We start from the raw sequence: 21,178 nt of genomic DNA, 5'->3' as shown, positions 1-21,178 counted from the left end.
GCCATAGTGCTATATTTAAACTCCACAACGCTGTGCCCATAGTATACTGCCCAACCTGCTGAATGCCGAAAATGTTTTCTGTTTTTTGTTGGCAATTTATGCTCAGTCACACATTCCAATCACTCAATCAACTGGATAAAGTAAAAAAAAAACACAGATCCTGAAAATCCAAATGGAAACACCATTCGTCGTCGGTATTAGACCTGAAATGTAAAGTCTGTTTCACCTTGCCTGACCTGCTGAGTATTTGGGGCAATTTCTGCTTTTATTCCACATTTTAAGCCATGCATGTGGTTTGAGCCGCAGGTGTGGTAACAGGTGACAAAAGTCACTTATTAAATCAGATTCCCGCTGTTTCTGCAATTGTCAAAGTTAATTCTGAAAGTTACAGCTGGTCTGTGGTCGCACCGCGTGGCGTTGCTGCCATCTAGTGGCGGTACCAAGAGGTGACGCGGTTAACGCGTTGAAATGAACGGATCGACAGCTCTGATTCCACTTGCTGTTTATTTCTCTCTTCCCACATTTACATTCCCCCTGGTTTTATTTCCGCGCTCACTGGGGTTTTTACGACGAGGAATTTGGGGATTAAATGGGAGCCGTTCAGCGCCGACCTGTTGTCCACTGGGTTTCTGCCCCACAGCCCCTGAGCCCCGCTCCTGACGCCGGTCCCGGGAACCGACCCTTTTACACACCCGGAGCGGAACCGGAGCAGATTCTCAGCCAGTTTCCATCCCACGTCCAGAAGAAAGGATAAAGTTTCTCCGTGAATTTATTCCCAGTGAAGGTGTGGAGATGGGACTTGGTGTCCGCGTCGTAAAATGAAACTGTCCCGGACTCGTAACTGAGATAAACTCCCACCCTCCCGGGGATGGGACGGGCGGGGAGACGGGATGGAGGGTCTGTGAGTGCAACAAACTTGTTACCCCACCGCCCGATCCTCCAGACTCCAGTCTCCGGGGTCAGTGCGACCCCTCTCTTCCTCTCCACAGACTCTGCGGCGACTCCCAGACTCCAGCCCTCACTCCCCGCCACCTCCACCTCCCAGTAATGTCTCCCCGATGTGAATCCCTCCGATCCCAGCACACATTTATTGCCTGTAAACCTCTTCCCGGTGTCAGAGAGACTCCTCCGGGTCTCGGTCCATCTCACCCTCTTCCGATCCTCAGACACCTCGAGCTCCGGACCCGCTGTTTCCACATCCAGGGTGACGGAGACTGGGGGGAGAAGCAGAGAATCAGAGAGTCCCCGGGGGTCGGGGGGAGACTCGGGTAGCGCGGCCCCTGGACCGGGGGAGAGGCCGCTCGGCCTCAGGCACAGGCGGGCGGACAACTGAAACCCAGCCCGGGGTTTCACCCACAACCACATCGGGTGGACAACAGACATCTCCCCCGGAGTTTTTAATCCGGGGATGGCGAAGGGAATTTCGTGAGGTGGGGGAGGGTGGACGGGGAGGTGGTGAAGGAGAATCGAAGGGGGGGTACAGATCTGGAGGCAGATCGGAGCAAGAGGGTATTGAGGTTAGCGGTAATTTGAGATTGTTAAAGAGGAGGTAGAGGTGCGTGGTGAGGTCGTCATGATCACAGTGAAAGGGGGCAGACACGAGGGGCCAGATGACCTGCCCCTGTTTCTTAGAGTGGAGGGTGAGAGAGAGGGAGGGGTGTCTTGGACCATGGAAGGAAGCAGAGGTTGAATGATCGGGTGTTAGGCAGAATACCATGTTCTCATGGGCGGCACGGTGGCGCAGCTGTAGAGTTGCCGCCTTACAGCGAATGCAGCGCCGGAGACACAGGTTCGATCCGGACTACGGGTGCCGTCTGTACGGAGTTCGTACGTTCTCCCCGTGACCTGCGTGGGTTTTCTCCGAGTCCTTCGGTTTCCTCCCACACTCCAAAGACGTACAGGTATGTAGGTTAATTGACTGGGTAAATGTTTTTTTTTAATTGTCCCTAGTGTGTGTAGGATATTGTTAATGTGCGGGGATCGCTCGGCGGCGCGGACCCGGTGGGCCGAAGGGCCTGTTTACGCGCTGTATCTCTAAATCTAAAAATATAATTTTGCCCACTAACCTCCTATGTGGAACCTTGTCGAAGGCTTTCTGAAAGTCGAGGTACACCACACCCGCCGGCTCTCCCCAGTCAAATTTCCTAGTTACATCCTCAAAGAATTCCAGAAGATTAGTCAAGCATGATTTCCCCTTTGTAAATCAATGCTGACTCGGAACGATCCTGTTACTACTATCCAAATGCTCCGCAATTTCGTCTTTTATAATTGACTCCAGCATCTTCCCCACCACTGATGCAAGACTAACTGGTCTATAATTTCCCGTTTTCTCTCTCCCTCCTTTCTTAAAAAATGGGACAACATTAGCTACCCTCCAATCCACATGAACTGATCCTGAATCTATAGAACATTGGAAAATGATCACCAATGTGCCCACAATTTCTAGCGCCACCTCCTGAAGTACCCTGGGATGCAGACCATCAGGCCCTGGGGATTTATTAGCCTTCAGTCCCATCAGTCTACCCAACACCATTTCCTGCCTAATGTGGATTTCCTTCAGTTCCTCCGTCACCCTAGGATCTCTGGCCACTAGAACATCTGGGAGATTGCTTGTATCTTCCTTGGTGAAGACAGATCCATAGTACCGGTTCAACTCGTCTGCCATTTCCTTGTTCCCCATAATAAATTCCCCTGCTTCTGTCTTCAAGGGACCCACATTTGCCTTGACTCTTTTTTTCCTTTTTACATAACTAAGAAAGCTTTTACTATCCTCCTTTATATTATTGACTAGTTTACCGTGGAGTGGAGTTCTCATCCTGCAACATGTGGGAGATCAGGGATATTGTCGGTGTCCCTGATGACTACGTGTGCAAGAAGTGTGTCCAGCTGCGGCTCCTGGCAGATCGCATTGAACGGTTGGAGCTGCGGTTGGATTCATACAGGAGCATCCACGATGCTGAGAAGATCGTGAATAGCACGTACAGTGAGTTCACCACACAGCAGGTAAAAGTTAAGCGGACAGAAAGGGAACGGGTGGCCACTAGCCAGCATAGCAGTAGGCAGGTAGTGCAGGAGTCCCCTGCGGTCATCTCCCTCCTAAACAGATATACCATTTTGGATACTGTTGGGGGAGATGGCTCATCAGGGGAAGGCAGCAGCAGCCAAGTTCATGGCACCGTGGGTGGCTCTGCGGCAAAGGCGGGGGGGGGGGGGGGAGAGTGGAAAGGCTATAGTAATAGGGGATTCAATTGTAAGGGGAATAGATAGGCATTTCTGCGGCCGCAAATGAGACTCCAGGATGGTATGTTGCCTCCCTGGTGCAAGGGTCAGGGATGTCTCTGAGCGGCTGCAGAACATTCTGGGGGGGGAGGGTGAACAGCCAGTTGTCGTGGTGCACATTGGCACCAACGATTTAGGTAAAAAACGGGATGAGGTCCTACAAGGTGAATTTAGGGAGCTAGGAGATAAACTTAAAAGTAGGACCTCAAAGGTAATAATCTCTGGATTACTACCAGTGCCACGCGCTAGTCAGAGTAGAAATAGGAGGATATTTCAGATGAATACGTGGCTTGAAAAATGGTGCAAGGGGGAGGGATTCAAATTTCTAGGACATTGGAACCAGTTCTGGGGGAGGTGGGACCAGTACAAACAGGACGGTCTGCACCTGAGCTGGAATGGAACCAATGTCCTTGGGGGAATGTTTGCTAGTGCTGTCGGGGAGGATTTAAACTAATGTGGCAGGGGGATGGGAGCATGAGCAGAGAGACAGAGCGGTGTAAAATTAGGGTAGAAGCAATAGGTAGCAAGGTGAAAAGTAAAAGTGGCAGGCTGACAAATCCAGGGCAAAAATTAAAAAGGGCCACTTTTCAACATAATTGTATAAGGGGTAAGAGTGCTGTAAAGACAAGCCTGAAGGCTTTGTGTTTCAATGCAAGGAGCATTCATAATAAGGTGGATGAGTTGAATGTGCAGATAGTTATTAATGAATATGATATAGTTGGGATTACGGAGACATGGCTCCAGGGTGACCAAGGCTGGGAGCTGAACATCCAGGGATATTCAATATTCAGGAGGGATAGACAGAAAGGAAAAGGAGGTGGGGTAGCGTTGCTGGTTAGAGAGGAGATTAACGCAATAGAAAGGATGGACATTTGCTTGGAGGATGTGGAATCGATATGGGTAGAGCTGCGAAACACTAGGGGGGCAGAAAACGCTAGTGGGAGTTGTGTACAGGCCACCTAACAGTAGTAGTAGAGTTGGGGATGGCATCAAACAGGAAATTAGAAATGCGTGCAACAAAGGTAAAACAGTTATAATGGGTGACTTCAATCTACATATAGATTGGGTGAATCAAATTGGCAGAGGTGCTGATGAAGAGGATTTCTTGGAATGTATGCGGGATAGTTTTCTAAACCAACATGTAGAGGAACCAACGAGAGAGCAGGCTATTCTAGACTGGGTATTGAGTAACGAGGAAGGGTTAGTTAGCAGTCTTGATGTGCGTGGCCCCTTGGGCAAGAGTGACCATAATATGGTTGAGTTCTTCATTAGGATGGAGAGTGACATAGTTAATTCAGAAACAACCGTTCTGAGCTTAAAGAAAGGTAACTTTGAGGGTATGAGACATGAATTGGCCAAGATAGACTGGCAATTGATTCTTAAAGGGTTGACGGTGGATATGCAATGGAAGGCATTTAAAGACCGCATGGATGAACTACAACAATTGTTCATCCCAGTTTGGCAAAAGAATCAATCAGGGAAGGTAGTGCATCCGTGGCTAACAAGGGAAATTAGGGATAGTATCAAAACAAAAGATGAAGCATACAAATTAGCAAGAAAAAGCAGCCTACCAGAGGACTGGGAGAAATTCAGAATCCAGCAGAGGAGGACAAAGGGCTTAATTAGGAAAGGGAAAATAGATTATGAAAGAAAACTGGCAGGGAACATAAAAACTGACTGCAAAAGCTTTTATAGATATGTGAAGAGAAAAAGATTAGTTAAAACAAATGTAGGTCCCTTGCAGTCAAAAACAGGTGAATTGGTCATGGGGAACAAGGACATGACAGACCAATTGAATAACTACTTTGGTTCTGTCTTCACTAAGGAAAACATAAATAATCTGCCGGAAATGGCAGGGGGTCAAATGAGATGGAGGAACTGAGTGAAATCCAGGTTAGTCGGGAAGTGGTGTTAGGTAAATTTAATGGATTAAAGGCAGATAAATCCCCAGGGCCAGATAGGCTGCATCCCAGAGTGCTTAAGGAGGTGGCCCCAGAAATAGTGGATGCATTAGTGATAATTTTTCAAAACTCTTTAGATTCTGAGGATTGGAGGGTAGATAATGTAACCCCACTTTCCAAAAAGGGAGGGAGAGAGAAAACGGGGAATTACAGACCAGTTAGTCTAACGTCGGTCGTGGGGAAAATGCTAGAGTCAGTTATTAAAAATGGTATAGTAGCACATTTGGAAAGTGGTGAAATCATTGGACAAAGTTAGCATGGATTTATGAAAGGTAAATCATGTCTGACGAATCTTATAGAATTTTTCGAGGATGTAACTAGTAGAGTGGATAAGGGAGAACCAGTGGATGTGTTATATCTGGACTTCCAGAAGGCTTTCGACAAGGTCCCACATAAGAGATTAGTATGCAAACTTAAAGCACACGGTATTGTGGGTTCAGTATTGATGTGGATAGAGAACTGGCTGGCAGACAGGAAGCAAAGAGTAGGAATAAACGGGTCCTTTTCAGAATGGCAGGCAGTGACTAGTGGGGTACCGCAAGGCTCAGTGCTGGGACCCCAGCTATTTACAATATATATTAATGATTTGGACGAGGGAATTGAATGCAACATCACCAGGTTTGCGGATGACACGAAGCTGGGGGGCAGTGTTAGCGGTGAGGTGAATGCTAGGAGGCTGCAGGGTGACTTGAATAGGTTAGGTGAGTGGGCAAATGCATGGCAGATGCAGTATAATGTGGATAAATGTGAGGTTATCCACTTTGGTGGCAAGAACAGGAAAGCAGACTATTATCTGAATGGTGGCCGATTAGGAAAAGGGGAGATGCAACGAGACCTGGGTGTCGTGGTACACCAGTCATTGAAAGTAGGCATGCAGGTGCAGCAGGCAGTGAAGAAAGCGAATGGTATGTTGGCATTCATAGCGAGGGGATTTGAGTATAGGAGCAAGGAGGTTCTGCTGCAGTTGTACAGGGCATTGGTGAGACCACACCTGGAGTATTGCGTACAGTTTTAGTCTCCTAATCTGACAAAAGACATTCTTGCCATAGAGGGAGCACAGAGAAGGTTCACCAGATTGATTCCTGGGATGGCAGGACTTTCATATAAAGAAAGACTGGATAGACTCACCTTCTACTCGCTGGAATTTAGAAGATTGAGGGGGGATATTATAGAAACTTACAAAATTCTTAAGGGGTTGGACAGGCTAGATGCAGGAAGATTGTTCCCGATGTTGGGGAAGTCCAGAACCAGGGGTCACAGTTTAAGGATAAGGGGAGTCTTTTAGGACCGAGATGAGAATGTTTTTTTTCACACAGAGAGTGGTGAATCTGTGGAATTCTCTGCCACAAAGGGTAGTTGAGGCCTGTTCATTGGCTATATTTAAGAGGGAGTTAGATGTGGCCTTTGTGCCTAAAGGGATCAGGAGGTATGGAGAGAAGGCAGGTACAGGATACTGAGTTAGATGATCAGCCATGATCATATTGAATGGCGGTGCAGGCTCGAAGGGCTGAATGGCCTACTCCTGCACCTATTTTCTATGTTTCTATGTTTCTACCCTCATACCCCATCTTTTCTCCCCGTATTGCCTTCTTAGTTATCTTCTGTTGCGCTTTAAAAGAGTCCCAATCCTCTGGCTTCCCACTCTTCTTTGCTTTGTTGTACTTCTCTTTTATTTTTATGCTGCCCTTGACTTCCCTTGTCAGCCACGGGTGCCTCTGACTCCCCTTAGAATCTTTCCTCCTCTTTGGGATAAATTGATCCTGCAACTTCTGCATTATTCCCAGGAATACCTGCCATTGCTGTTCCACCGTCTTCCCTGCTAGGGCCTCCTTCCAGTGAATTCAGGCCAGCTCCTGCCTCATGCCTCCCCTTTGCTGTACTGTAATACTGACACTTCCAATTTTCCCTTCTCCCGCTCAATTTTTAAAGTAAAACTTACCATATTGAGATCACTGCCTCCTAATGGCTCTTTTACCTCGAGTCCCCTTTGCTGTTTATGTTATATGATCATGGCTTGGATGTGAATGTGGGAGGTGTGATTAGTAAGTTTGGGGAGGAAGCAAAAATTGTGGATAGTGGGGAAGGTTGTCAAAGTCTGCAGCAGGATGCAGGGTAATTATCGAAACCTTATTCACATGCAGGGATATCAAATCACGAGAGTGCAGGTTTATATTGAGAGCAAAGTATTTTAAAGTATATCTGAGATTTAGGTTTTACTAGACCAAGTGGATCCGTTGGGCCCAAACCTCTCATGCGTTGGTGCAGCACCCTCTCCTCCCCCCCCCCCCCCCTCTCCCTCCCTCCCCCCTACGTCCCTAGAGATAGATTTAAACCTTAAAATGTGAATAACAAAAAATATAACAACGATTTCAATGAAACGTCTTCCATTAGCACCAAAGGGATGACGGTGAGTAAGGTGGGCTTAAAATCGTCGTGCTATCATGTACCGTTTTGGCTGTAGTTCCGGAACAAACAAACAAACGAGAGGTTTAGTACATAGATTTACACTGAGAATGGGTGATATCTGGAACATGCTACAGAGGAGGTGGTGGAGTGAGATATCATCAATATATTGGAGGTATTTAAATAGGTGAGGTGGAGAAGAATGCCGATGGAATGTGGGCAAATCGATTAGTATAGCTGGGGAAAAGATGGTCATGGGCATGATGGGCCGAAGGGCCAGACTCTGTAATGTACAACCATGGCTCTCAGGTCCAAGAGTACTGAATGACTGAGTCTCCACAGCCACCGGTGCAGGGTCGTTCCCCAGTCTCTGCGTGCAGTAATGTCTCCTTATCTCTGTGCTACATGGTGCAGCCCATATTCTGAGAGAGTGCCCACTCTCCAGACCCCTCTGACAGGGGAACCATCCTCCCTCCATCCAGCCCACTGAGCCCTGTAAGGACTCTGTGTTTCACTGAGATCCCCTCTAATACACTCAAACGCTCGAGTACACAGGCCTAGTCTATCCAATCTCACCCCGCACAGCAAACTCATTGTCCCAGGGACAAGTATTGTCAATCTTTGCCATATTCAACTCTGTGTAAGGTTTATCATGCTGTAGGTATGAAAAAAAGTAAAGATCACAAGAAAATAGCAGGAGGAGTAGGCTCCGCTCCTCAGGCCGACTCCACCGTTCAATGTGATCATGACTGATCTAAGATGGCACCAATTCCTGTTCTATACGAGTTCTCCATAACCGCCAATTTCTCGATCCTTCAAATATCCATTTGTGTTCACTTTGCCTATTCCAATAATCTGACCTATCACTGCCTCCTAGGGAAGAACATTTCAGATGCTCACTGCTGTTTATATGTTATATTTCTAAGGCTTGGATGTGAATGTCGGAGGTATGATTAGCAATTTGATAGCAGCAACCTCTATGGTAGGTTGATCAGGAAGGCTGGAACATATGGAATCCAGGGTAGTTAGCCAATGGGTAAACATGTGGCCTGAAGGTGGGAGGGCGGAGGGAGAGAGTTGATTTTCAGACTGGAGGCCTGTTGCAAGTGGTGCACCAAAATGCTCAATGCTGAGTCCACTGTTGGTCCCTATTTATACACATGATTAGAGAAATGATGTGTATGTGGTTGGCATGGCTAGCAGGTTTGTGGATGAGACTAAAATTCATGAGACATGGTGGAGAGTGAAGAAGGTTGTCTAAGATTAAACTGATCGTAATGAACTGGGCCAACGGACAGAGGAGTGGGAGATGCAGTTTCTAAACTTCGAGGGCATCGGCTTAAGTTGTGAAGGGAAGTCTAAAATGTTCTTGAACGGCAATGTTTTCAGGCACTGGGTGGCAGAGAGATAGCTGCCATAGGAGGTGTTAGAGGCAAGTACAATTTCTATCGGCAATGTTTGCATCTGTGTTACTAAAAGGCATTATAAACAAGAAGAGGGGAAACTGAACAGGTTTTACCTTGCTTAATGTCAGATGTCTCTCTCCACAGCGTGTTCATCAAAAAGTGGTGATGGAATTTTTCAATCGACAAGGCACCGTCTGTCACTGTGAGTGCTCTATCTTCATCACTAACCCTGCAAATATTTAGCAGCTGGTTATAAACTGAGCCTCAACAATTTATTTGAGCTGTTACACACAAACATGCAGTGTTTCAGTCAAGAGCATATCCTACCTCCTCTTCCCACCAGCTTCCTCCTGCAAGAAATAAAACACAAATCTGAGTAGACTGAGACGGGACATCCACATCCCGACAACAGGAGTTTCACACAAATCACAACATGCCCCAGAAATGTTCCATTGCCCAGCATTTATTGTCGTCGTCACAGAGACAGAAGTTGGATATTGCCCTAGAGATTCGACAAGTGTATTAATAGCAAAATAATAACTAGAGGGAGAATAGGTCTCTTTAAGAGCAAAGGGATAATTAGGATAGGACAGGTCCCCTTAAGTGCTGGCGACCTCAAGGCGTGTTAAGGGGGGTAAATTGCAGGGGTTGATTGTGTATCCGAGAGCAAGCCTTCAACAGATCCCTTTAACGTCGCGTAATTCTTTCCCACTAAAGAGGAACATACGACAAACTTTCCAGATGATCTTTTGATTTCCTGGAGATTTTCCATCTTTTCGGGGAAATTTCCAACATTCGCTAACTCAGTGACAGGATCACAGTAACTCATCCCAAGGAGACCGCAGGCAGTGCAGAGATCCCGCAGATTATGCGGGAGGTCACTTAGTTTGGTAACAACAGCAGCACAGCTCTGGAACAGACGGGGCATTTACCCAGTTCTCAATTACTGGCAATTACTGGAGCATAATCCGGCCATACTTCAACAATTTCCTTTTAAAATTGCCTATGAAAAGTTTAAATATCTTGGAATTTACGTGACTAGGAAATATACTTCTTTATTTAAATTAAATTTTCCTCCTTTACTCACTAAATTACACGGAAATATCCAATTTTGGAAAACACTTCCTATATCATTAGTTGGTCGTAGTAATGCTATAAAGATGATCTTTCTTCCACAGCTACTATACTTATTTCAAGCAATTCCGATCTATCTTCCAAAAAAGTTTTTTTTTTAAATTGATTCAATTGTTACTAATTTTATTTGGGACTACAAGACTCATAGAATAAATAAAAGACATCTATGTAAGTCTAAAATTAATGGAGGAATTGCCTTACCTAACTTTTTAATTTATTATTGGGCGGTTAATATTAAAAATATAACCTGCTGGTTGGATGATTCTGATCAACAACCAGATTGGTTAAAGATGGAGAAAGAGGATTGTTTACCATTTGATATTGGTGCGATCCTCTTAGCTCCAATAAATTTAAATAAAAAAACATATGGAGGTAATCCCATTATACACAGTGTTATCCGTACCTGGAAACAATTAAAGCTTACGTTAAAATTGAGTAAATTATCTGTTTTCCTTCCTATTGCGAATAACCCTTCTTTTAAACCGTCTGTCTTAGATAGAGGATTTGCTCAATGGAAAAGTTATGGAATTAAAAGGGTGGGAGATCTTTATCATAAGGGAACTTTTCTTTCTTTTCAGGATTTACAGCAGAAGTACGGATTACATGTTAATAATTATTTTAGATATTTACAACTTAGAGATTATGTAAAATCACACATGCAAGAATATAAGTTTAGAGGTCCAGAAACACTTGATGTATGCCTGAATCGACATTATAATTCAAATAAATTAATATCCTTGATTTATAATACTCTCCTTGACACTGACATTCCGTCATCAGAATCTTATAGACGAGCATGGGAGGACGAATTGAATCAACTTATAGTGCAAGATATATGGGATGAAAGTTTACAACATATACATCAATGTTCATTAAATACTAGACATTCCTTAATACAATTTAAAATAATACATAGATTACATTATTCGAAGACGAAATTAAATAGGATTTTTCCTAGTATCTCTCCTATTTGTGATAAATGTCAATTTCAAGAAGCTAATTTAACTCATATTTTCGTAACTTGCATAAAAATGCAAAACTTCTGGTTGGAGATTTTTAAAATAGTTTCTAAAGTTATTAACAAACAATTGGATATGGATCCAAAATTAATTATATTAGGATTATCAGAACATACTACAAATTTTACAACAAGTCAGGCACATTTTCTTGATTACAGTCTAATAACTGCGAAAAAATTAATACTTAAATTTTGGAAAAAAACAATAACCCCCACAATTAAAATGTGGACTACGGAAATGACAGAGACCCTGCATTTGGAAAAAATAAGATTTGCCTTAATTGACAAACCTGAGTTATTTTTTAAAATATGGTCTCCATTTATTGAATTTTTAGAAGAGTAAATGGGTTTGGCACAGGACTAAAATATAAATTTAAAATTAAAAGTTGAAACTTGAGTTAGGGGTTGGATGTACAACTGTGGTTATTGTCTCCCGGATCTACTCCCTTTAATTTTTATAGTTATATCTTTTTTTTTTCTTTTTTCTATTTTTAATCCTCTTACTCTCTCTTCCCAATAGTTTATAGTTTTTATTTTTTATTTTTACTTTCTCTCTTTAAAAATTTAAAAATTGAAGAATTTTGTAACAAATGTGTCTTGTATTTCTATTTGTACATATGCTTTTCAAAAATTAAAAAAAATAAAGAGGAACATACGACAAACTTTCCAGATGATCTTTTGATTTCCTGGAGATTTTCCATCTTTTCGGGGAAATTTCCAACATTCGCTAACTCAGTGACAGGATCACAGTAACTCATCCCAAGGAGACCGCAGGCAGTGCAGAGATCCCGCAGATTATGCGGGAGGTCACTTAGTTTGGTAACAACAGCAGCACAGCTCTGGAACAGACGGGGCATTTACCCAGTTCTCAATTACTGGCAATTACTGGAGCATAATCCGGCCATACTTCAACAATTTCCTTTTAAAATTGCCTATGAAAAGTTTAAATATCTTGGAATTTACGTGACTAGGAAATATACTTCTTTATTTAAATTAAATTTTCCTCCTTTACTCACTAAATTACACGGAAATATCCAATTTTGGAAAACACTTCCTATATCATTAGTTGGTCGTAGTAATGCTATAAAGATGATCTTTCTTCCACAGCTACTATACTTATTTCAAGCAATTCCGATCTATCTTCCAAAAAAGTTTTTTTTTTAAATTGATTCAATTGTTACTAATTTTATTTGGGACTACAAGACTCATAGAATAAATAAAAGACATCTATGTAAGTCTAAAATTAATGGAGGAATTGCCTTACCTAACTTTTTAATTTATTATTGGGCGGTTAATATTAAAAATATAACCTGCTGGTTGGATGATTCTGATCAACAACCAGATTGGTTAAAGATGGAGAAAGAGGATTGTTTACCATTTGATATTGGTGCGATCCTCTTAGCTCCAATAAATTTAAATAAAAAAACATATGGAGGTAATCCCATTATACACAGTGTTATCCGTACCTGGAAACAATTAAAGCTTACGTTAAAATTGAGTAAATTATCTGTTTTCCTTCCTATTGCGAATAACCCTTCTTTTAAACCGTCTGTCTTAGATAGAGGATTTGCTCAATGGAAAAGTTATGGAATTAAAAGGGTGGGAGATCTTTATCATAAGGGAACTTTTCTTTCTTTTCAGGATTTACAGCAGAAGTACGGATTACATGTTAATAATTATTTTAGATATTTACAACTTAGAGATTATGTAAAATCACACATGCAAGAATATAAGTTTAGAGGTCCAGAAACACTTGATGTATGCCTGAATCGACATTATAATTCAAATAAATTAATATCCTTGATTTATAATACTCTCCTTGACACTGACATTCCGTCATCAGAATCTTATAGACGAGCATGGGAGGACGAATTGAATCAACTTATAGTGCAAGATATATGGGATGAAAGTTTACAACATATACATCAATGTTCATTAAATACTAGACATTCCTTAATACAATTTAAAATAATACATAGATTACATTATTCGAAGACGAAATTAAATAGGATTTTTCCTAGTATCTCTCCTATTTGTGATAAATGTCAATTTCAAGAAGCTAATTTAACTCATATTTTCGTAACTTGCATAAAAATGCAAAACTTCTGGTTGGAGATTTTTAAAATAGTTTCTAAAGTTATTAACAAACAATTGGATATGGATCCAAAATTAATTATATTAGGATTATCAGAACATACTACAAATTTTACAACAAGTCAGGCACATTTTCTTGATTACAGTCTAATAACTGCGAAAAAATTAATACTTAAATTTTGGAAAAAAACAATAACCCCCACAATTAAAATGTGGACTACGGAAATGACAGAGACCCTGCATTTGGAAAAAATAAGATTTGCCTTAATTGACAAACCTGAGTTATTTTTTAAAATATGGTCTCCATTTATTGAATTTTTAGAAGAGTAAATGGGTTTGGCACAGGACTAAAATATAAATTTAAAATTAAAAGTTGAAACTTGAGTTAGGGGTTGGATGTACAACTGTGGTTATTGTCTCCCGGATCTACTCCCTTTAATTTTTATAGTTATATCTTTTTTTTTTCTTTTTTCTATTTTTAATCCTCTTACTCTCTCTTCCCAATAGTTTATAGTTTTTATTTTTTATTTTTACTTTCTCTCTTTAAAAATTTAAAAATTGAAGCTATGTAAGAATTTTGTAACAAATGTGTCTTGTATTTCTATTTGTACATATGCTTTTCAAAAATTTTAAAAAATAAAGAGGAACATACGACAAACTTTCCAGATGATCTTTTGATTTCCTGGAGATTTTCCATCTTTTCGGGGAAATTTCCAACATTCGCTAACTCAGTGACAGGATCACAGTAACTCATCCCAAGGAGACCGCAGGCAGTGCAGAGATCCCGTAGATTATGCGGGAGGTCACTTAGTTTGGTAACAACAGCAGCACAGCTCTGGAACAGACGGGGCATTTACCCAGTTCTCAATTACTGGCAAATGCAGCATTTATTTTAGAAATATCCCCTACCATTTTGTGCCTGTGCATTTTCACTTCGCCAAACTGTAGTGTCACCCCTCACCTTCAGAAACACCACACTGTCCTTTTGATCCATCCGTTGCTGCAACTTAAAGAGGTCCTCCTGAATGGAATTTAAATTCTCCTCAATCTCTTCAAGTTTTTTCTCCATTGTATTTAGAAGCTTCTTCTCTTCCTCCCGGATATCTGCCAGTACGCGCTGCTCTTTCTCAGTGAGAATCTGATGCAGTTCAGCAAACTGGGATGTGATCTTGGACAGAAGGTTGCATGACTGTTCCTGTGAAATGAAAGGTGAAGATCAATATTTCATGTCACTGATTATGGTTCCTCGCGTCTTTACTGGTGACATTTGGCCTGTGCATTTTTATTTGCTTTGGCAATTCAATCGTTTTTCTAAATGCATCTAAAGTATCGTGAGGGTAATCTTACAACCCATCAATCCTCTACCCCTAATACAATTCCCAGCTGCCTATTCCTTCTCACGTGTGCATTAATTCCCATTTATCCGTCCACCACCCCCTAGTGGGGTGCCGCAAGGCTCATTTCTGGGACCGCAGTTATTTACAATATATACTAACGATTTAGACGAGGGAATTAAATGTAATATCTCCAAGTTTGCGGATGCCACAAAGCTGGGCGGCAGTGTGAGCTGCGAGGAGGATGTTGTGAGGCTGCAGGGTGAGTTGGATAGGTTGGGTGAGTGGGCAGATGCATGGCAGATGCAGTAAAATGTGGATAAATGTGACGTTATCCACTTTTGTGGCAAGAACAAGAAGGCAGATTATTATCTGAATGGTGTCAGATTAGGAAAAGGGGAGGTGCAAGGAGACCTGGGTGTCCTTGTACATCAGTCAATGAAAGTAAGCATGCAGGTAGAGCAGGCAGTGAAGAAAACTAATGGCATGTCGGTCTTCATTGTGAGAGGATTTAGGTTTAGGAGCAAGGAGGTCCTACTGCAGTTGTGCAGGGTTCTGTTGAGACCACACCTGGAATATTGTGTGCAGTTTTGATCTCCTAAATTAAGGAAGGACATTCTTGCTATTGATGGAGTGCAGTGTAGGTTCATCAGGTTAATTACCGGGATGGCAGGACTGAAAGAATTGTTCGGCTGGGCTTGTATTCACTGGAATTTCAAAGGATGACAGGGGATCTTATAGAAACATGTAAAATTCTTTAGGGATTGGAGAGGCTAGATGCGGGAAAAATGTTCCTGATGTTGGGGGAGTCCAGAACCAGGGGTTATAGTTAAAGAATAAGGGAAAGGTCATGATCATATTGAATGGTGGTGTTGGCTCGAAGGGCCAAATGGCCTACTCCTGCACCTATTTTTCTATTTAGGACTGATATAATAATAATATATTCCTTTATTCGTCCCCCACTGGTGAAATTTACAATGAGATGAGGAAAAAAATTTCATCCAAAGAGTTGTGAATCTATGGAATTCTCTGCCTCGGAAGGCAGTGGAGGCCAATACCCTGGATGTTTTCAAACGTTAGATATAGCTGTTAGGGCTAACGGAATCAAAAGATATGGGGAAAAAGCAGAAACGGGGTACTGAATTTGGATGATCAGCCATGATCATGCTGAATGGCGGTGCTGACATGAAGGGCCGAATGGCCTACTCCTGCACCTATTGTCTCTGCAGCGCCCGAGGTCAGGATCGAACCCGCTCGCCAGAACTAGGAGACAGCAGCACTACTTGTGTCACTGCGCTGTCCTGTTATTACACGCATCACAGGGATCAAACCTGCACAAGATCAGGAAATCGAAACTTAAAAGCCTTACCAGAACTCCAGCAATCTTCTCTTTCTGTTGCTGTTCCATTTGCTGGATCTCTGATTGATCTTTCGTGAGAGACTGGATGGAAGATTTCACCTGATCCTGGAATTGTGTTTGAAAATCGGAGAATAAAAGCGTTAGACAATAAAAACGGTATTAAACAATGATGGGATCAAAATCGGTTTGCTTTTACCTTGTAGTTTTCAACAGCCTCTTTGACCGGCATGAAGCTGTGAGACTTGTGTTCCCGCCCAGCTGCACAAACCACACAGATCAGCTTCTTGTCCGTTTCACAAAACAGCTTCAGTTCTTCCTGATGTTCCTCGCAGTGAAGTTTACTTTCCTTCTCTGTCCGATTCAGGCTCAGTGTTCGAGCTTTCTCAGCCAGTCTCGCCAAGGCCCGATTCACCCTGAGGGTGCGGTCTGTAAACACCTCTCTACATTCCGGGCAGGAGTTTCTCCCCTCCCTGTCCCAACTCTGTGTGATACAGGAGCGGCAGAAGTTGTGCCCGCACTCCAGTGCCACCGGATCGGTGAAGAAATCCAGGCAGATGGGACAAACTGCCTCCTCGGTCCAACTCTCGACCTGGTCTTTCAAAGCCATTTTAACTCCGCCTCTTCCTGGTTCAAAACGCATTCCCTTTCGCGCAGCTGCTGATCAAAGATACTAGAGGAGCAAGATAGACCACTCGACCCTTAGATAATAGACAATAGGTGCAGGAGGAGGCCATTCGGCCCTTCGAGCCAGCACCACCATTCAATGTGATCATGGCTGATCATTCTCAATCAGTACCCCGTTCCTGCCTTCTCCCCATACCCCCTGACTCCGCTATCCTTAAGAGCGCTATCTCGCTCGCTCTTGAATGCATTGGCCTCCACTGCCTTCGGAGGCAGAGAATTCCACAGATTCACAACTCTCTGACTGAAAAAGTTTTTCCTCATCTAAGTTCTAAATGGCCTACCCCTTATTCTTAAACTGTGGCCCCTGGTTCTGGACTCCCCCAACATTGGGAACATGTTTCCTGCCTCTAACGTGTTCAACCCCTTAATAATCTTATACGTTTCGATAAGATCTCCTTTCATCCTTCTAAATTCCAGTGTATACAAGCCTAGTCGCTCCAGTCTTTCAACATACGACAGTCCCGCCATTCCGGGAATTTCGGACCCTTAAACAGTAGTAGGTCATGGCGACATTTTAGTAGCAGAAACTTGCAGAAACATTTTTAAATAAAAATAACTAAAATGTGTGAATTGATAGATGAGATATATTCTGCATTTTAATGGCATCATCACACATACTGTTCCCCCAAAACACTGATTACACTGCGAGAGGCGGGTTTTGCCGTTGATAGGCAGACGGTTGGACAAAGGCCAGAGATGAGAAGACAGAAGGTGTGTGACAAAATGATTGAGGACTTGCGAATTGTGTCCTGATCTTCAAACAGTCTTCTCCTCAGACGGCCAAAGGTTGTGCAGGTGCACTGAAGGCGCTGGTGAGTTTCACCATCAATGTCTGCCTTCCTCTGGGAAGAGGAGCGCCGGCCAGAGCAACGCCGAGGGTCACCATCGTTACGACCATTTTAAACGAAGGAGACAAATCCACCCGCGGAAACTATGGAGGGTTCCCCCGCTCTCTAACACAGGGAGGGGTCAGTTACACATTAAACTGTCCTGAATATAGACGGAAGCGGAGAGTAGCGCTTGGGACAGTGTAAGGCAGGATGATATGTTGGAAATAACTGCAGAGTAGATTCACGAAGATGGTGCCATGATTCGAGGGTCAGAGCGAAAGGGAGAGGTTGGGCAGCGAAGGATTTATTCATTGGAGCGCAGGAGGCTGAAGTGCATAAGATCAAGAGGTGAATAGACAGGGTGAATGCACAGTCTGTTACCCGGAGCAGTGGAATCGAGAACTAGAGGACACAGGTTTGTGGTGAGAGATGCAAGATTTAATCGAAAGCTGAGGAACAACATTTTTACACAGAAGGTCGTGGGTGTCTGGAACAAGCTGCCAGAGGGGGGCAAGTGAGGCTGGACAACAACGTGGAGTGGAGTTGAAGCCCCGTTTCCTGAACAGACACCTCCGAATCATCCCTGCCCCTCTTGCTCCTCCTCCCCCTCACCCCTCCTCTTCCTCTCCTTCACCCCTCCTCCTCTCCCTCATCCTCCTCCTCGCCGTCTCCCTCTCCTCCTCTCCCTTTCACCCTCCTTTCCCTCTCCACCACTCCCTCTCATCCTCTCCCTTTCCCTGCACCTCCTCCTCCTCCCCTCCTCTTCCTCTCCACCTCTCTCTCACCCCTCCTCTCCCCTCACCCCTCCTCTCCCTCGCCTCCTCTTCCTCTACTCCTCACCCCTCCATTTCTCTCTCCTCCACTCCCTCTCCTCCTCTCCCTCACCCCTCCATTTCTCTCTCCTCCTCTCCCTCATCCCTCCAATTCTCTCTCCTCCTCCACTCCGGGCATCCGCAGCCGCTTCTCTCCGCAGCCGCCGCCGCTCCTTGTGGAGCCGCTGCCGGGCGGGGTCGGGGTCGGTGCCGTCGCTGCAGACCCGGCGGAGAGGGAGGGGGATGAGGGGGAGAGGGTGGAGGAGGGGGATGAGGTGCCGCCTCAACAGCGGGTCTCGGGTTGCCGCCGCCATCAGCGCCATGGGGTCTTGCTTCCATAATACCGGTTGCCATCAAAGCTGAAGTGAACAGTAATCAGTCGCTATGTGTAGGAAGGAACTGCAGGTGCTGGTTTAAACCGAAGACAGACACAAAATGCTGGAGTAACTCAGCGGGACAAACAGCATCTCTGGAGAGAAGGAATGGGTGACGTTTCGTGTCAAGACCCATCTTCAAACGGTCAGAATCGACCCGTGCTTTGGAAGGAACTGCAGATGCTGGTTTAAACCGAACATTGAGTCTGAAGAAGGGTCTCGACCAGAAACGTCACCCATTCCTTCTCTCCAGAGATGCTGCCTGTCCCGCTGAGTTACTCCAGCTTTTGTGTCTGTCTTCAGCAATCAGTCGGTGACAAGCTTTGAGTTTAAAGTCTGAAGATGTTAGAGGGGATGATTGAGGTGTAAGTGAGGAGAGAATCAGTCTGGCAGATGGAATCACAGATCCTGATTGCACAATAATTTAAAAAAAAGATAAGGTGTGAACAAGTGCTAGTTTAAAAGCATTAAATTCTCCAAGTAAGCTTCAGTAAGTTTTAGAGTCAAAGGTCTTTTATTGTCACGTGTACCAATTAAGGTACAGTGATATGCGAATTACCATATAGCCAGACAAAAAAAAGCAACAAGACACAGAATTACATAGAAGTTAACATAAACGTCCACCACAGCGGATTCCCCACATTCCTCACTGTGATGGAAGGCAAAAAAGTCCAATCTTCGTCCTCTTTATTATCTTCCACTTTATAGCACAGAAACAGGCCCTTCGGCCCACCGAATCCGCACCGACCACCGATCCCCGCACACCAGTACTATCCCACACACAGTAGGGACAATTTACAATTTTACCGAAGCCAATTAACCCACAACCTGCACGTCTTTGGAGTGTGGATGGAAACCTGAGCATCCGGTGAAAACCCACGCAGGTCACGGCGAGAACACACGTACTCCGTACAGACGGCACCCTAATATCCATCAGAGGCATAAGCATTCCCAAATGGACAATAATGAAAAGAAATTCGGGCAAACACACAGACAGGAAAGGTTTGGACGGATAGACACAAAGTGCCGGAGTAACTCGGCAGGTCAGGCAGCATCTCTGGAGAGAAAGAATAAGGAGATGCTAAAAATCAAAAATAAAATCCGAGAAATACTCAGCTGGATGGTTAGCGTCTGTAGAGTGAGAAACAGAGTTAATAACTCAGGTTGATCATCATTTGTCATCAGTATCAGATCTGAAAAAATTTGGATAGCAGTAACAGGATCGTTCTGAGTCAACAGGGATTTATGAAGGGGAAATCATGCTTGACTAATCTTCTGGAATTTTTTGAGGATGTAACTAGGAAAATGGACAAGGGAGAGCCAGTGGATGAAGTGTACATGGACTTTCAGAAAGCCTTTGATAAGGTCCCACGTAGGAGATTAGTGGGCAAGATTCGAGCACATGGTATAGGTGGCAGGTTGCTGACCTGGATAGAAAATTGGTTGGCAGACGGGAAACAAGGAGTCGGGATAAATGGGTCCCTTTCAGAATGGCAGGCAGTGACTAGTGGGGTACCGCAAGGCTCGGTGCTGGGACCGCAGCTATTTACAATATACATTAATGACTTACATGAAGGGATTAAAAGTACCATTAGCAGATTTGCGGATGACACAAAGCTGGGTGGCAGTGTGAACTGTGAGGAGGATGCTGTGAGGATGCAAGGTGACTTGGACAGGTTGTGTGAGTGGGCGGATGCATGGCAGATGCAATTTAATGTGGATAAATGTGAGGTTATCCACTTTGGTGGTAAGAACAGGAAGGCAGATTATTATCTGTATGGTGTCAAGTTAGGAAATGGGGAAGTACAAAGAGATCTGGGTGTCCTTGTTCATCAGTCACTTAAAGCTGGCATGCAGGTACAGCAGGCAGTGAAGAAAGCTAATGGAATGTTGGCCTTTGTGACAAGTGGAGTTGAGTATAGGAGCAAAGAGTCATAGAGTCATAGAATCCTACAGCACAGAAAGAGGCCCTTCGGCCCTTCGGCCCTTCGTGTCCGCGCCGCCCGTTACCAAACACTAATTTTAATCCCATTTTCCCACATTTGGACCGTAGCCCTGAATGTTGTAGCATTTCAAGTGCCCATCCAAATGCCTCTTAAACGTTGAGTGTTCCCGCCTCCACCACCACCCCAGGCAGTGAGTTCCAGACTCCAACCACCCTCTGGGTGAAAAAGTTCTTTCTCACATCCCCCCGAAACCTCCCTCCCCTTACCCTGTATCTATGTCCCCTTGTTGTTGAACCTTCCACCAGTGGAAGAAGTTCCCCGCCATCTACCTTATCTATGCCCCTCATGATCTTGTACACCTCGATCATGTCCCCTCTCAGCCTTCTCTGCTCCAGGGAAAACAACCCCAGTCTGCTCAGTCTCTCCTCATAGCCGAGGCCCTTCATCCCTGGCAGCATCCTGGTGAATCTCCTCTGCACCCTCTCCAAAGCTATCACATCCTTTCTATAATGTGGTGACCAGAACTGTACACAATACTCCAGC

The 21,178-nt window shown here is 44.1% G+C and overlaps 1 protein-coding gene across 1 annotated transcript; it reads right to left on the bottom strand.

Annotated features, from left to right (window-relative positions):
- Positions 1-551: 551 nt before the first annotated feature.
- LOC144603129 (zinc-binding protein A33-like) lies at positions 552-16,596 on the bottom strand. Its single transcript, XM_078416278.1, has 6 exons — positions 16,186-16,596; positions 15,999-16,094; positions 14,257-14,490; positions 9,377-9,399; positions 9,163-9,278; positions 552-1,214 (listed from the first exon to the last, which is right to left on the bottom strand). The coding sequence occupies exons 1-6, from the start codon at positions 16,594-16,596 to the stop codon at positions 685-687; spliced, it is 1,410 nt and encodes a 469-aa protein (XP_078272404.1). The 3' UTR covers positions 552-684.
- Between the last annotated feature and the right edge of the window lie 4,582 nt (positions 16,597-21,178).

Source organism: Rhinoraja longicauda, chromosome 19 (assembly GCF_053455715.1).
Source record: "Rhinoraja longicauda isolate Sanriku21f chromosome 19, sRhiLon1.1, whole genome shotgun sequence".
In the NCBI taxonomy this organism is placed as follows: Eukaryota; Metazoa; Chordata; class Chondrichthyes; order Rajiformes; family Arhynchobatidae; genus Rhinoraja; species Rhinoraja longicauda.
This window is presented reverse-complemented; position numbering and strand designations above follow the sequence as displayed.

Excerpts from the sequence above, each read along its gene's own strand:
- LOC144603129 (XM_078416278.1), bottom strand. The coding sequence starts at position 16,596 with ATGGCTTTGAAAGACCAGGTCGAGAGTTGGACCGAGGAGGCAGTTTGT. Across the intron at positions 9,400-14,256 it reads ACAGTGTGGTGTTTCTGAAG|GAGGAAGCTGGTGGGAAGAG; the intron begins GTGAGGGGTGAC and ends TATTTCTTGCAG. Across the intron at positions 9,279-9,376 it reads GAAGCTGGTGGGAAGAGGAG|GGTTAGTGATGAAGATAGAG; the intron begins GTAGGATATGCT and ends AAATATTTGCAG.